We start from the raw sequence: 14,681 nt of genomic DNA on the forward strand, positions 1-14,681 counted from the left end.
CAGACAGGGGGTGGAGGGAAAAAATAATAATAAGAGTGTTCTTTTGCCTTTCTAATGATGACAGAAAAGCTGAAGTGGATGTTACAGCTACTGTGTATCTACACTGGATGGTCAAATGAAAATGCCCTCCCATCTTTCTCTCCATCTCCCCAAAACCTCCCTGTCACAATTTTTTTTTTTTTTTACCCCCTCCCCAAACCAGAATCTTCCAGTAAGTTCCCTACTGCGGCTCCTTCCTAATGTACTTAAAACAGGCTAACTCCATTTAAATACAAACCTTAAAGTGTGGCACCCCCCCTCCCACCCAGAAATGACATCCCTGTCTCACAAAGTATAAAAAAAATGTTGCCCAACCCCTGGACCTATTATTACACACTTTTTGTTTTTTTTTCTCAAAAATCTTTAACTTGCCCACCCACCCAGCTACACCACTAGCAACCAAACCTAGCCCCCTTTTATTATGTACTGAAAACAAACCCCACAAATTCTCCTCCTCCTCTATTTCCAATTCTGTCTTAACTGCTGAATATTTCGTGAAGATCTCCAATGATAATCTGGATATCACCACTGCCAAACAAATAATACTCCCAGATCGGCCTGCAACGTTGCGCTACCAAAAAAAAAAAAAAAATCACTTTGGGGGCTGATTTGGAAACTGGCAGTGCACACCCTCCCCATTCCCCTCTTCTCGTCATGCGTCCTCTACCAGAAATCCCGGCGGTGATAGGCGTCTGGATCGCAGTATTTGGTCACCACCACCCTGTTGGCAAACTTCCTGCCTGTCAGCCCCTGCATGGCCTTCTGGGAGTCAAAAACTGACGTGAACTCCACAAAGATCTGAAATTTTTTAAAAAGATAAAAAAGCAGTGAGGGCTTGTAACATCTCACAGCATTGTTTACCACAAGTCAAATGTAAACGGCTCCTACCTTGCCGGTTCCAGGCACTTCCAGGCCATCGACAGGTCGAGGTATCTCAATGCTTTTAACTTGGCCGTACTTGCTGCACTCATCCCTGACGTCCTCCACAATCTCCTCGTACTCTTCATCATCCAACAGCTCTTCAGGGGCCACCATGTTCATCAGACACAACACCTCCGTGGGCAGACCGCCCATCTGAGTCACGGAGCTGTTCAGACCTGGCACCTGCAGCGTCACTGGAGTCTGGTTTATACTCGACTGGAAGGAGACACACAAAGGTTAGATGAGGCATTTTATAGCACAGCTTTCTCTACATTTTACAGTAAACTGTATAAAGCCAACAATTTAATATTCTTTACATCTATTTTCACAGCTAAAAAAACTACTGGCCACTGCCACCCACCAGGCAACCCTGTTACCAAACAATCACAGTCCAGCTTAAACTCAGTTTGGTCTCCAATCACCGTTTTCGTAAGTGTGGTTGCAGCTTTAACCTTAAGTAGTGTCGGCTGCTGGTTCATGAAATATTGAAAAAAATGTGTTTTTGGGTGAACACTTTTTAACTGATTTCATGCAGAGCTTCAGTCAGCAGTATTTCATTGCCCATAGCCGGTTAGTAATAAATACGATCTGTTTCATATTTTATTATTATTGTACAGTATCCAATTGAATCCGAATGGATGTACTACACAACTTAGTTCAGGCAGTGATAAGGAAAGTGCTGCTACATGCGTTTTGTCTGCTTTTATTATAAAATAATAATAAAAGCAGGGGGAGACAACTAAAAATGTACTACATTTAGATGTGCACTTGTAAATGGTTAAATTTAAGAGTAACTTAATGAATTGCTGGAGAAGTGTGGCTAAACAATCTTTATGCATTTTACACTCTCTAAAAGAGCATCGATCCTCCCACCACCCGCTGTCATCTGTCCAGCTTCTGGACACTTACCAGAGTTGCGTTCTTCGATCCCACACTGGCTCTTTGCACCAGAAGTTTCTTGTCTCCCAGCTGCATGCCGTTCAGTCCAGCAATAGCCTATAATGACATAACAACGTTGAAAACCATGCTTTCAAAAACTTATACTACAGAGATAGCATTGTATATTCTGTTGGACTAGTTACCTGGTCATTAAGGTTGACATCAACATATTCACAAAAGGCATATCCTTTGGATAGGCCTGTGGCGCTGTCCTTCACCAGGTTAAAAGCCTTCAGAGGGCCAAATGACGTCAACAGCTCTTTCACCTAGCACACATGATGCATAAAGGTCACTGCAAGGCATTTCCAACAGTTTCCAACAGGTCTCACAAACACCAGACATTCCCAACATAAACACCACTGTTCAACGTGTGTTACTGGGTAACATGACAGCAAACATAAAAAGAATAACACAATGCTCCTTCTCTTTCACTTCTTCCAACAGTATGTATAGTGTCTCTATGTTTTAATGTTTCAATACTGGTGGAAATTACATGCAGATGTATGCACATTTATTTTATTTTATTTTTTTTAGAAAAGCACGAGAAAGAACAGAGTACACTCTGGGGTTCTTTAATCTTTGAGTCCTGTATTTCTCACATGACTAAAGTATAACAGAATGCAATGTATAGTGTTGTTTGGGCCGTTTTGCAAGGTGAGTGTGTAAGTGTATTGTGCAGAACAATTGATACTGAACAAGCTGTACTGCACTTCTAAGAAATGATGAGCTGTTTAAGGCACAAACACTGACCTGGTCATCATTCAGGTAGTTAGGCAAGCCACCAATGAAGAGCTTGTGAGCAGAGTCTGGGACTACTGTGGACACCACACCTGCAGGAGGAGCAACAGGCAGAAACATTAATGGAGAAATTGAGTTCACACAGATTACAATTTGCTGAGAATTGTGCCAGAAGTAATTAGAGTTAAAAACCATTAATTGTCTGTATACCAGGCACATAGACACTGGGGTTCTCGCTCATGCCGGGCAGGGGCTGGTAATCGTGGGGACGGCGAATCTTAAGACTCTGGCCTTGAAAGATGATGCCATCAAAGGCCATTGCCTGTGTTGTTTCATCCACAGAACGGAACTACACAAGACAAAAGATGGCTGACTTCAAAACTGCATATTTTAACAAGGTTTTAGGATTATACCAAGAGGGAACAATCAATGTTCATGGGAAAATTGACTTACCTCAAGGAAGGCAAAGTTCTTATCCTGATTGATCTGTACTGCAAGAACAGGATTGCCGGGGGCCTGAGTAAGACCACCCAAACGCATCTGGGCATTAAAGAAGTCCATCATTGACTCCTAAACAGAAGGGAGGGGAAAAAATAATAGATTGTGTTAATTTGCACAATAATGACCAAACACAAGTATAAATTACTGCAGGATGTTTATAGGGCAGGAGCCAAAGTCAAATGCTGTCCTGTTACTCACCTCTGTGATACCAAAGGGGATGTTGCCCACATAGAGCCGACGAGCCTGTCGGGTCATCTGGCTACCCACTACAGGTACTGGGGTTGGAGTAACAGCCAGGCCATCTGGAGTCATGGTCGGCAGGAGGGCTGTAGCTGGGATCTGGCCTGCAGCTGGAGCGTGAAGACAGGAAATATTTAACAACCTCATTCTGTTGTTTCAATAAAGCCATGCAGCAGATTAATACGCACAGAAAAGTGGAACTATTATGCTCATTTCTATTCTTCATATTTTGCATTTTTGGACTCCATTAATCATTTTTCATCTTAAGCTGGGCCTTGGTATAGCCCCTTAGTTCTACTATGTTTCTGTTAAGGCTGAAAACGAGTAATTTTACACACACTGACCATGTTTAATATATGATGGGAAAATAAGGAAAAGCATAATAGATCCACTTTACAGGTGTCTTTCAATCAAGTAAGGCAGCACCAAATATTGTAGAAAAAATATAAATAGATGAGACAAGAAGGAAAATGGATGGTTACCTTGCATGGCTTTGTACTGCATGGGAGTGATGTGTTCAAAACCAGGTGGAGGGACATCCCAGTACTTCTTCACCTTCTTCTTCTTCTCACGGTGGGGAGAACGGCTGTTTGAGGAACACACAATCATCATGTAACATATCTCTCATTAGCTCACACTGGACTACTACAGGAAACGATGGTTTGATTTCAGAAATGAACAAGACAGACTACATTTCAATCACAACACTGTAAAAGTCATGTTAAAGATGATAAAAGGGATAGAAAACCCTCATCCAGGCAGTTATTTACATACTAAATGGTAGACAGAATCTAAGAAGATAATTAAAATCCAGTTGCTGCAGTAATGCACAAACCAGCTTTGTGTTAGTTTGCTGTATTACCTTCCAGCATTGTCCTGGGGGAAGCTGGATGGTGAGCTGAAATGACATCGGAAGGGTTTCACATTTCTCTCAAATAATAAACACATTAACCAACATTTCCACTTGACAAAATTAGAGCTTCCATTTTGAATACAAGTCAGTCAGTCACTAAGTGAGCCTCACAGCTGGCACGAATTCAAACGATTAATGAGGCAATGAAAGCATAAATTACATCGTTAAAAATTGAGCCAGATATTACATCTTTTTAACTACTCACACCGCATATCTGCAAGTAACGTGTTTTATACTGGTACCGAGAAACAAAAGAGTCAAGCAGCAGTCAAGCAAAGAGGTCACATTCACAGCCAATAAGAAGCAGGAAACTGGAAAACTTTGCAGAAGTCCGCAAGAGAGTGAACATAATGAAGCAGTCACTAAGGAGATGTGTGACTTCAAATGAAAACTTATTGTATATAAATGCAATCCAAAGGTGAAAGAAAAGGAAAGACTGGCTAATCGTGAGCATAAACACATACAAGGGTTATGTGTTCCCCGTCAACAGGCAAGCTTTTGTCTCTTTGGTATCAAAGATGATGTTCTTGGAAGAACGGACAATTTTCCCACTGCGAGAAGCTTACGGAGATTTGATCAAAGACTGCAGATCAGGCTTGTCACAAGAAAAAGTGGGAGCACATTTCAGAGACACCTGATATTATGCAACTTCAGAGTGAATATGCAAATAATCTACGTTTCAGAAAAGATTCTTTCTGGAGTTTTATTAATAGCACTTTTTGTGTGTTTTAATCTAGGACGGACCTGAAATTCTTTTTAAAAACCAGTTTTGACTCTTGATATTCTGCATGATGAGTTCCACAGTCGACAGGAAGTGGCAGAAGCTCATTGCCTAAGCTAGTTTTTAGTTCTGATTAATGTGTTTAAGTGCATTTGTTGTCCTGAACAGCAACACAATATGCTATTAAGACACAGAAAAAACAAACAAACAAACAAAAGAAAAAGAACAGATGACAGCAAAAGCCAGGAAGGAGAGGGCTGCATTTTGCAAACATAACAAATTTTTATAGTGTCAGTTTTTTGTGCGCATGTGCATGAGTTTGGAATTTGCAGCCACCTACTGTGCAGCACGAAACTGGCTGGATGTCAGCGCAAAGTCGAGGGTGTTCAGACAAGCTGGTGTTTCAACACATTAGTATTGCATATATATAGGGCAATTTAAAACTTCAAAAATTTAGTGTTTACATGTTTGTGAGATCCAAGTTTACTTGGACTCACAAGCTGAGCTTCTTACATGTAAAGTAACTTTCATCATTGTACTAGGAAGGTGTCCAGAGGTTAATATAATCTGATCTATTCTTTGCAGATGCTTTATTTTCGGCCAGTGTGATGACTATACGATGTACACTACATTCCAGTATAGTGGGGCGATTCTTGACGCAACACAGTAGCTTTGACTGCTTGTTGGCCCAGATGTGGTTGCATACTGGTACTAACCTGCGTCTGTGTCTCCGCTCCTTACTGTCTCCACGGCGGTCTCTGCTGCGTCTGTCCCTGTCTCTGCTCCTCCTCTTCCTCTCTCTGCTGCGGCTGCGGGACGAGGACCGACGGTGGTGGCGGTTCTCTTTGTCCCTTTCAGCTGTAGGAATTAAATATTAAGTGTTTAATAACTTGCATGACTGCACATAAATGGGATACATAGCTAGCTGGGGATATACACCAATTAGCCACAGCATTAAAACCAGTGAGAGGTGACACTTTTAACACTGATCATCTTGTGGATGTTTAATTGAAATGTACAATCCACAACCAACTACACCTCGTTCCCACTGCCTTGCACTCCTAGATAGCATTTTTCACCACACTGCAAAAAGGAGAAAAAAAAAACAAAAAAAAAAACTGCAAGGGCCATGAGGAATGGCTCAAAGCATTAACACACCCTCAAAACTGCATGATAACAATTTGAAAAAGTATTTGTAGAATCCATTCAGACAAGCTGGATACAGAATATCCACTCACAACCTACAGGACCCAAAAAGATCCACTGCTCCCTGTCTATGACTGAACAAAAAGCCCATGTCCATAGGCCACAGGTATTTTTGAAGCCCCATGGAGACCACACAATATTAGTCCTGTGTACCGCATGGGTGTACACACAGCTTAACTTACAGATTGGTAAATAAACCAAATAAACTTTACATAGACATAAGACCAACGCCTTGTAGTGCTATACAGTAGGATATTTGAAATTATAAGGCAATGCTAAAGTGGTTACGTTAGCATTTTATAAATAAATACTGGTTATTGGAGCATTTTAAAAACAAGACCACAGCTTTTATAGATGAATAACTTGAATAACAGCTCGTAGAATTTAATAAACCCCATCCACTACATGGATGCAGCTCATAGTGTGTGTGTGTGTGTGTGTATACAAATCTACCTTGAAAACAGTCTGTGTCGGATAAGTTTTTTTTTTAACTGGTACAGTTACTGGTTGTGTGTCGAAAAGTTAGAGGCAATGACATCCAGTAATCTGGATTAGAAACGTTCAGTGCACGCAACAGCTGCAAAGAATGAATGCTAGCTGCACCAATTATTCAGTCAGCTGGTCTTGGCTTATGATATAAACTTACAATGCTTTAAAGAAACAGTAACCTTTATTTAGTTTTTATTTGGCTACCGGTAAACTTACAGAAAAGTGGGAAAAATGCTCATCCAACAGAATAAAATGACTAGCAATATTCCCGTAAAACTGTGGGCTAGTAATTTGCTTAATACTGTTCCAGTAAATAGACATGGCCACAGTAGGTAGGATAAACTGATGGCGGCCTGTACAAACAAAGGCACCATTGGCGTTTCTAATGCTGATGCAAAAAGAAAAGTGATTTACCTTGTTTGTTTTCAGATAACTGTCTCTCGAATTCGTCGAAGTCCGACATCTCTCTGCTGAAGCCTGCTACGCTTTCGGAGACTGCGTTGCTCAGTTGGCGGTGGCTAGCTTAAGCTAGCAACAAAGTGAACAACACTTTTAAAAACAAGTGTCTTGCAGATGCAGCTCCGGAAAGTTAGCCTCGACTAGTAGCTTACCTAACGACAGATTTATCGAAAAATGTTTAACTAGAACATATATTAGCGGCAAAGTATTTGTTTACAACGTAACAGCAGAATCATTGATAAAGAAAACGTGTTCGCATGGGTTAGCGTGCTAACGTTAGCTAACTAGCTTGTAGCAAAGTCCAGAAGAATAGTGGGCCCGTGGCTCCTAGCTAGCTACCAACGCCGAATGAATGAGCTTCTTTTCGGAGCCCAAAGCGGATCCGGGGAGTTAATGATCCACGGGAGCCAGTTGTTCGGCTTTACAAGACAAATATATGCGCTTTCAAATATTTCGAAGCTAGAGAAAACAATTAAGACTTCGGTATGCCCGCTTTTTTTGCTCCGTCTCCCTGGAGCTCCGTGACACAGGAAGTTGATGAATGCCTTGTTTCCGGTGAGTGAGAAAGAAGAGACGCTCCGGTGTCCGTTTTCGCTTGTTTTTTATTCTTTTCTCATCAAAGTTGATTTATCTGCTAAGGACATGCTAAGTCCTAAAGTATCAAAGTTTTATTTTGTAGTTCAAGTGAAGATGAAACCTTTAACTTCAGACTCTTAAACTGCTTGGTTTTTTGTTTTTGTTTTTTACTTCTTCCTTAGGGGTCGCCACAGGCCTCCATATCACTCTCTCTTCTTACCTTCAGCATCAGCCCAACACTTGAAATAATCCCACCCACACCCTGAACCCATCTGTCACTCCTACTGCAAACCTGACTGCTGTCTTGCACTAGCTTTCTGGCTCAGGACCTGGACAACTTGCTGTAATTACTGGAATCATGAATTCTACCAAAAAATCCTGAAGCAAAAAATTCTGGCCATAAGTTTGTGCCCTGAGGCTTACTTGGGTTATGGAGCAGGGCAATGATCTGAAACACACCAGTAAGCCCACCTCTAAAAAAAGCAATTAAAGTTTTGGAGTGGCCTATTTAAAGTCTGGATTTAAATATGATTGGGATGCTTTGGCATGACCTTAAACAAGTCATTTCTGCTGCAAAACTTTCCAAGGTGGCTGAATTAAAACAATTTGGCAAACAACAGTGGGCCAAAATTCCTCCACAGCGATGTGAATGAGTCAATGCCAGTTATTGCAAACACTTGATTGCAGTTCTTGCTGCCACAGGTGGCACAACTAGTTATTGGCTTTAGAGGGCAATTACTTTCTTTTTCCCACAAGGCAAGGTAGGTTTGGATAGCTTTTTTCCCTTAATAAATGAAATATTGTATTTACTTGGGTTGTCTTTGTCTAGTATTAAAACGTTTTTAATGATCTAAAACACGCAAGTCTGACAAATGTGCAAAAAAACTAAGAACTGAAGAAGAGGGAAACACTTTTTCACAGCACTGTCAGCTTTGGCAATCACACTCACCAGTTTTCACCCATTTAAACATCAATTTGGAATTTTTTGGACTGACATGTTGGACAGTATTCTCCATCAAAGCAGTAAAAATGAGGAAATATCTTTGGAAAAATTATCCTCCATCCCTTCAGTCAAATCTCAGAGACATAGAAGCTGGTCTGGTATCTTGTGGTGCCACAATAACTTACTAAGAGACTTTATCACCTATTTATTGTAACCTGACGTCTCCTCACATCTCACCCAGCACCAGCAATGCAACAAGTCCATTAAAGTAGAAATAAAATTAGAAGTTCGCACTACTTGTCAGAAATGAAATCTTTTAATTAGTATTATGTTTTAACAGTAGAGTTCATGAATCATAAACAGTGGAGCTGTGCAATTTTACAGACAAATAAATCTACATTTTCGTATGAAATCTATGCTGAGTCTTACTATACATTTGGTGAATAATACGTTACATTATTTAAACACTGCACACTGGTATGACTTTTAAAAGGCTCTTCAGCAGATTCACTGCCTGCTCTTTAGCTCCACAACCAAACATTAAAATGGCTTGAGTTCCACAAATTGGAGTACTTATCACTGTTAGGAAAACAGGTTATTGAGATGTGAAAATTTAAGCCAAAGGTCACAGTATTCCACTGTAACTTAGTCTGTTTTATTCTAACAGAACTTACTGTCTCACTTCACTGGAACACACACTATACATTACTGTACATTATAGTCAATGTGTGTGCCGCTTTGAAATGTAAAAGACCCCTATAAACTACAGCTCACTGAAGATCTCTTTACACATGCACTTGCAGCGGCATCGAGAAAGCATTGGGAAGGAATAAAACATCTTTTGTCAGCATGAGTAAGCTGCTTTTGCTAAAGTTGTAAGTGACACTGTAAAAATGTTTCACAATTTTTCACAAGGAACCAAAAGTTACACAATGTTACAGAAAACCAGTATAGTAATAATCATTTTAAAGGCTCCAAAACCGTATTTTACAAAAATGTGTTAGTGTCACAATGCATTACAGAAGCCTCGGTATCGGAAGCATAAGAAGTGACATCTACTGTAATTTAGTGCAGGTCATGTACAAAAAAGGATTGGTGCACTCCTCAGTGAAACAACAGAGTAATGCAGACATAAGACCAGCTGGAAGTCATATTACTATTATTACTAACCCTTAAGCGACCAAGATATTTTAATGACTAACATGACAGAGTGGTCATTTATTGATGTTTACCATACCTAAGCGGTTTCACTGATCTATGACAGATATTCTAATTTGTTCCAAGGTCAGTTCCACCAAAGCTTTATGCCATAGTTGGCTGGTTTAGAAGGAATGCATTGCCTGAAACTCCACCTGCCTCTGAAATCTACCAGGTGTTCATTCATGCTGCGAAATGATCTTGACAGTAAAACACTGAACTCGTAACCTCTAGCTGATTCAGATTTTGTGAACAGAAAAGGAAACAACAGTGCAGCTCTGCACAATAAAGGCTGAGACCTAAATGAGGTAAGCTAAAGACGCTCATTTAAGTACTGGAAAAAGCAGTCTCTTCTATAATCCTGGTAAAGACACATTGTTTTTCACCAAATCTGGATCACACAGACATACCCTCCTGGCCTCAACAACAGAATCATGTTTTTTTTTCTTTCTGTCTGCAGCAGGCACCCCCACATCCTCAATACCCACTGCAGTGAAGATTTGTCGAAGGACAAACAACAAATGTGTAGGATGTTTGTAAAAGTAACATGTGAAGGGTTTGTCCCAGGTTACATGGCCACAACCAGATTGCTGAGATAGCAAAATAATAATAAATAATAACAATAAAATGATCTTAATATTGTTTCTTGGGGGTGAGCTAGCCTGCTGCAGCAGAACCTAACTGCCTTTCTTTTTACTACTCAAACCACATTTGTTGTTTAGAGAGATCTCCCATTATTCTCTGTTTCTTTCCTTAGTGTCTGAACCTGTAGGAGATGGGCAGAAGCAGGTTATTTTTCTTCAGGGCTTGGACTCTGTTAAGTGTCTCTTCATCCAGGGCAGTGTAGCAGCGCCGGGCATAATCCAGCAGCTTCTCCTTGGATGGATCGAACTCCCCGACCTCTGCCACCTTCTCTGGGGCGACTAGCAGCAGCTCAGCAATGGGTGTGGTAGACGCCACTGTGTTGCGGTCAACGCCATGAATTTGGAAGGCTTTGGACATATTTTTTAGTCGCTGGTATGTAAGTAGGATCTTCTTGTAACGGAAAAGCACTCCAGCAGCATCTTTCACTGAAGAAGAACAACACACAGGTGAGTCAGCTACAATCTCATGAGCATTGTGGTAACTCATGACCATAGTATGTAAAAGACGGATTAAACAGCCATGATGTGACACAGCGGTTTGTGAAATGCTATTTTTAACCATTAACTTGACATTTTTGTGGTCAGATGTCACAAATCTGACTGAGAAAGAGAGGGCACTGCACACTCACAGCACAGGCAGCGACTTGTACGTCAAAAGGCATCCACACACTAAATAATAACTACATTTTATCATCTGTTGTATTTTAAATGGGACCACATTTTACAGAATTAACCTAATGCTGTATTAAACAAGATTAGAAACTAACGATTGAAACTATCAACTCATCAGGAATCAAGTATATTCTTTTCTTCTTGTTGAGATTTTCCCTTCCTCACCTCTTTGTCGCTCTCTTGGAGGTCTGAAGACCCGCCTTCTTTTTAACTGTCTGTTGCTGTTAATGGCGTCTGACATCACATCTTCCCCTGATATCATTTCCTCCTCCTCCTCAATGTAGCCATCCTGCTCAAGATACTCATCTGATTCTCCCAATAGTGAAAGGGAATCTGACGAGACAAAAATGTTCTATTTAACTAAACCCAATAGTTAAAAGACAACATGTATAAAGCACTGATTGCATTCAGTTAATTATGGTGATTCAAAGCTTTATGCCGTGTCATGTGTATTACCTGGACCTACGTTGCTATGCCCACTCATTTCATTCATGGATGATCTTGCAGCACTGCTACTGTTGCCACTGCTGCCACTGGCTGTACTGGAAGTACTATGGCTATGGCCTTGCAAAATGGCTTGGGATTGTGTGGAGTTGAAGAGAGCATTCATAGATGCAAGCTGATTGGTCAATGGACTGGACACGTGGTTTTTTGAAGTCACCATAGTTGGAGGACCAGGCCTTCGCTGCATAAAGTGACGTGAGGGGAAATGCTGAGAGTCGGTCTTCTGTTGTTCTATAAAGAGAAGGAAACCTGAGAATCTGCAAGCTAAGCTCAAATATATTAAATAAAGTATAACATTAACAGGGTGTTTGGGTATGTCTAATTATGACTTTTCAAATTTTTACCAGCAGGACGATCTTCCTCTCTTCTTGCCCTCCAGTTAAATCGTCTTGATTCATATCCTTAAGAGAAACAAATAGCAAGAGATAAAAAATTATTTTCGATTCTAATAGACTTGCTAAAAAATCTGTTTCTCATTAACCAAGTAACATTAATGAGCCCATCTTCTCCCCCGGTGACAGATAGGATAGTTGCCAGTCCCCTACATGGATTAACCACTGGTAAAACTGTTGGACATGTTATTAACTCACACCTGCCCCCTGTCCTCACCATTACTGTATTGGCTCTGACTCTGCTCCTGTCCTTGGCTCTTTGTGGAAAAGATGAAGCGGTCCAGCTGGCAGCGGAGGAAGTCCCTCTCCTCTTCCAAGTCCTCAATTCTTTTCTGCAGCCAAGAGTTTTTCTCCAGAGAGATCTGCAGCTGGGTCCGCAGGTTGGTGATCACCATGTAGGAATTGTTGACTGGAGATGGTCCAGCAGATGACGGTGACTCTGAAGAGTACCAATGGTATAGTTAGTCTGGCCAATAACTAATAATGCACATCAAGAGATTGTGTGTATGGAATTAAGTTATTGTAGAGTAGATTTAAAGTATTGATGCTGATGTTCACCATCAAAATTTTGATCACTCTGGTTAAAAAATCCCTGCTGCTCAAAGTTGCCCTCCTCATAGGGGATGGAAATTTCATAGGCGTCCTCATTTTTTGGCGCTGAGAAGAGACAACAGCAATTAATTATCATGCTTGACCCAAAGACAGGACGATCGTATGTGCTGGGACCACTTCGAAATCTTACTCTGCAGGTGGAGTGAGCCTGCGTGGCTCTTGGATGTGGACGCAGCATCATTCCTGTTTCCGTCCTCCATCTCACACCACAGACAAACCTTTGATTAGTGCACAGTTTAAAATGTGTCTTCAGTGACTTTGTTACATTTAGTGATGATGTGCTCACATTTATCTAAACAGCTACAGCTCACCGGAAACCTTTCACAACGTGGGGGTGTTGTGCTTTATGCATACGCAGTGAGCCTACAAAGCATAGCTAATTTTATCACACAGCTCTCTCCCATGCAATTAGAAATTAAAACAGTGAAACTGATTGTATTACTCAAACATAAGTTTGTAGCGCCCTGCTACGGCGCTCAGAAGAGAGCCCTATGTTAGCGTCCTGTAATATTAGCACAAAAAAATTAGCTACAATATAAAATTACAATCCCTTTCTTTCTGCACCCTCAAGTTTAATGATTTCACTCTCACATTGTTAAAATCCCCGAGTTACGAATATCATCTGCAGAAACTGTTACATACCACTTTATGTTTGTAATAACTTAGTCTTGCACATGTAATAAGACGTTATAACTCCGTCATATCTCCATTTCACCAGTTCGTCGGCTAGCTAACAAGCTAACAATAACAATTATCGGGGGTTTTTTTCTACCGAGACTCTTACGTCACTTCCGAATGACCGCCCGCTGCAGATACTTTTATTTTAGAAAAGGTTTCGGGGGTTTTTGAACAACGGTACTTAATGCGTGTGTGTAGTTAAATATATAAGTAAATATAAACGTTTAGGTATATTTATATAAAATATATATTATTTGCAGATATTTGGGAAACTTTTTACTTTTAAACTCATGTTTCTTGACAAAATGTTACTTGTACAAAACAAAAATAAAATACCGTAACTTTTCCACTCACTTGTTTCGAAACATTTCATTGTTTTTTCTCTGGTGTAGGAAAACTACAGGACAGGTTGAACAGGTGACGAGGTGTCAGGTTTCAGCTTTGTCGACTGGTCGCTTCTGACAAACTGTATGCGGAAGGACAACAAAAGAGCAGTTTCCAATAGAAATATTTGAATTTTAAGTACTCAACAACGTAGAAGGGGGTAAGTGTTCTGTTTTGTTTTTTTATTTAGTATTTTTTTTTTTTTTTTAGCTCATGTAAACAGTAAAATCTGTTTGTAAAAGGCGTTAAACGCGCATCCACAGGTGTTATAAGTGTGGCATGGCCGGTGTAAACAGTGCTATCAGCATTACTCCCATTTTTTCAAATTATTTTTATATATATACATTTTTTTTATATTGTTAGCTTCTTTTAAAATTCTTTTTAGGTAGAGATGTGTGAAAATCCGGGATATGTTGTAAATATGACTTTGTTTAAATATTTTATGTATATATTTTTAACAATGGAGTCAAAAGATATAAAAGCTGATTTGTTAATGGAACAAGCTTCCCTCCCTCTCTCTTTCAGTGCAGTAATGGCACCGAAGTATGATGGCTTGTCCCACTGTAAGCTGGCTCTGGTGTTTGCTGTGCTGATGGACCTGCTGGGTGTGATATCCCTGCTGCTGGGGGTCTTTGTCCCACTGGAGATCAAAGGCCAAGACTTTGGGGATCTGCTGGTGTACTCGGGAGCTCTGCTGGTGCTGTTTTCCCTAGCAGGCTGGGTCATGTGGTACAGTGGAAACATTGAGGGTCTAACCTCCAAAATAGAGCTTGGTGGAGCTGTGGGTGGAGCTGTGGACAGACTTGCCCGCAACCTGAGTCGCAGGATACGGCTGCCCAGGACCCAAAGCAGTCCATCATAGGTAGAGAAGCCTCACTGGACCAAAGACTAACTGACTTGGGCTGTCCTTTTT

General features: G+C 40.6%; 2 protein-coding genes across 6 annotated transcripts; both read right to left on the reverse strand.

The window, feature by feature from the left end:
• Positions 1–303: 303 nt before the first annotated feature.
• Positions 304–7,713, reverse strand: u2af2a (U2 small nuclear RNA auxiliary factor 2a). Of its 4 annotated transcripts, none has more exons than XM_063486419.1 (12): positions 7,122–7,713; positions 5,729–5,870; positions 4,241–4,276; positions 3,861–3,964; positions 3,337–3,488; positions 3,091–3,207; positions 2,848–2,986; positions 2,650–2,729; positions 2,043–2,165; positions 1,870–1,956; positions 928–1,176; positions 305–837 (listed from the first exon to the last, which is right to left on the reverse strand). In XM_063486419.1, exons 1-12 carry the CDS (start codon positions 7,168–7,170, stop codon positions 703–705), a joined length of 1,413 nt encoding a protein of 470 aa, XP_063342489.1. In that variant the 5' UTR covers positions 7,171–7,713; the 3' UTR covers positions 305–702. The 4 variants fall into 4 exon arrangements, with proteins under 4 accessions (XP_063342490.1, XP_063342489.1, XP_063342488.1 ...); XM_063486418.1 differs by having other exon boundaries at positions 2,830–2,986; XM_063486420.1 differs by lacking the exon at positions 4,241–4,276 and having other exon boundaries at positions 304–837; positions 2,830–2,986.
• A 1,251-nt stretch (positions 7,714–8,964) lies between these two features.
• LOC134637618 (coiled-coil domain-containing protein 106-like) lies at positions 8,965–13,480 on the reverse strand. Of its 2 annotated transcripts, none has more exons than XM_063488076.1 (8): positions 13,349–13,480; positions 12,837–12,906; positions 12,653–12,751; positions 12,312–12,533; positions 12,047–12,103; positions 11,655–11,933; positions 11,364–11,531; positions 8,965–10,952 (listed from the first exon to the last, which is right to left on the reverse strand). In XM_063488076.1, exons 2-8 carry the CDS (start codon positions 12,904–12,906, stop codon positions 10,636–10,638), a joined length of 1,212 nt encoding a protein of 403 aa, XP_063344146.1. In that variant the 5' UTR covers positions 13,349–13,480; the 3' UTR covers positions 8,965–10,635. The 2 variants fall into 2 exon arrangements, with proteins under 2 accessions (XP_063344146.1, XP_063344147.1); XM_063488077.1 differs by having other exon boundaries at positions 12,837–12,924.
• Positions 13,481–14,681: the final 1,201 nt, after the last annotated feature.

This window comes from Pelmatolapia mariae, linkage group LG10_11, assembly GCF_036321145.2.
Source record: "Pelmatolapia mariae isolate MD_Pm_ZW linkage group LG10_11, Pm_UMD_F_2, whole genome shotgun sequence".
Classification (NCBI taxonomy): Eukaryota; Metazoa; Chordata; class Actinopteri; order Cichliformes; family Cichlidae; genus Pelmatolapia; species Pelmatolapia mariae.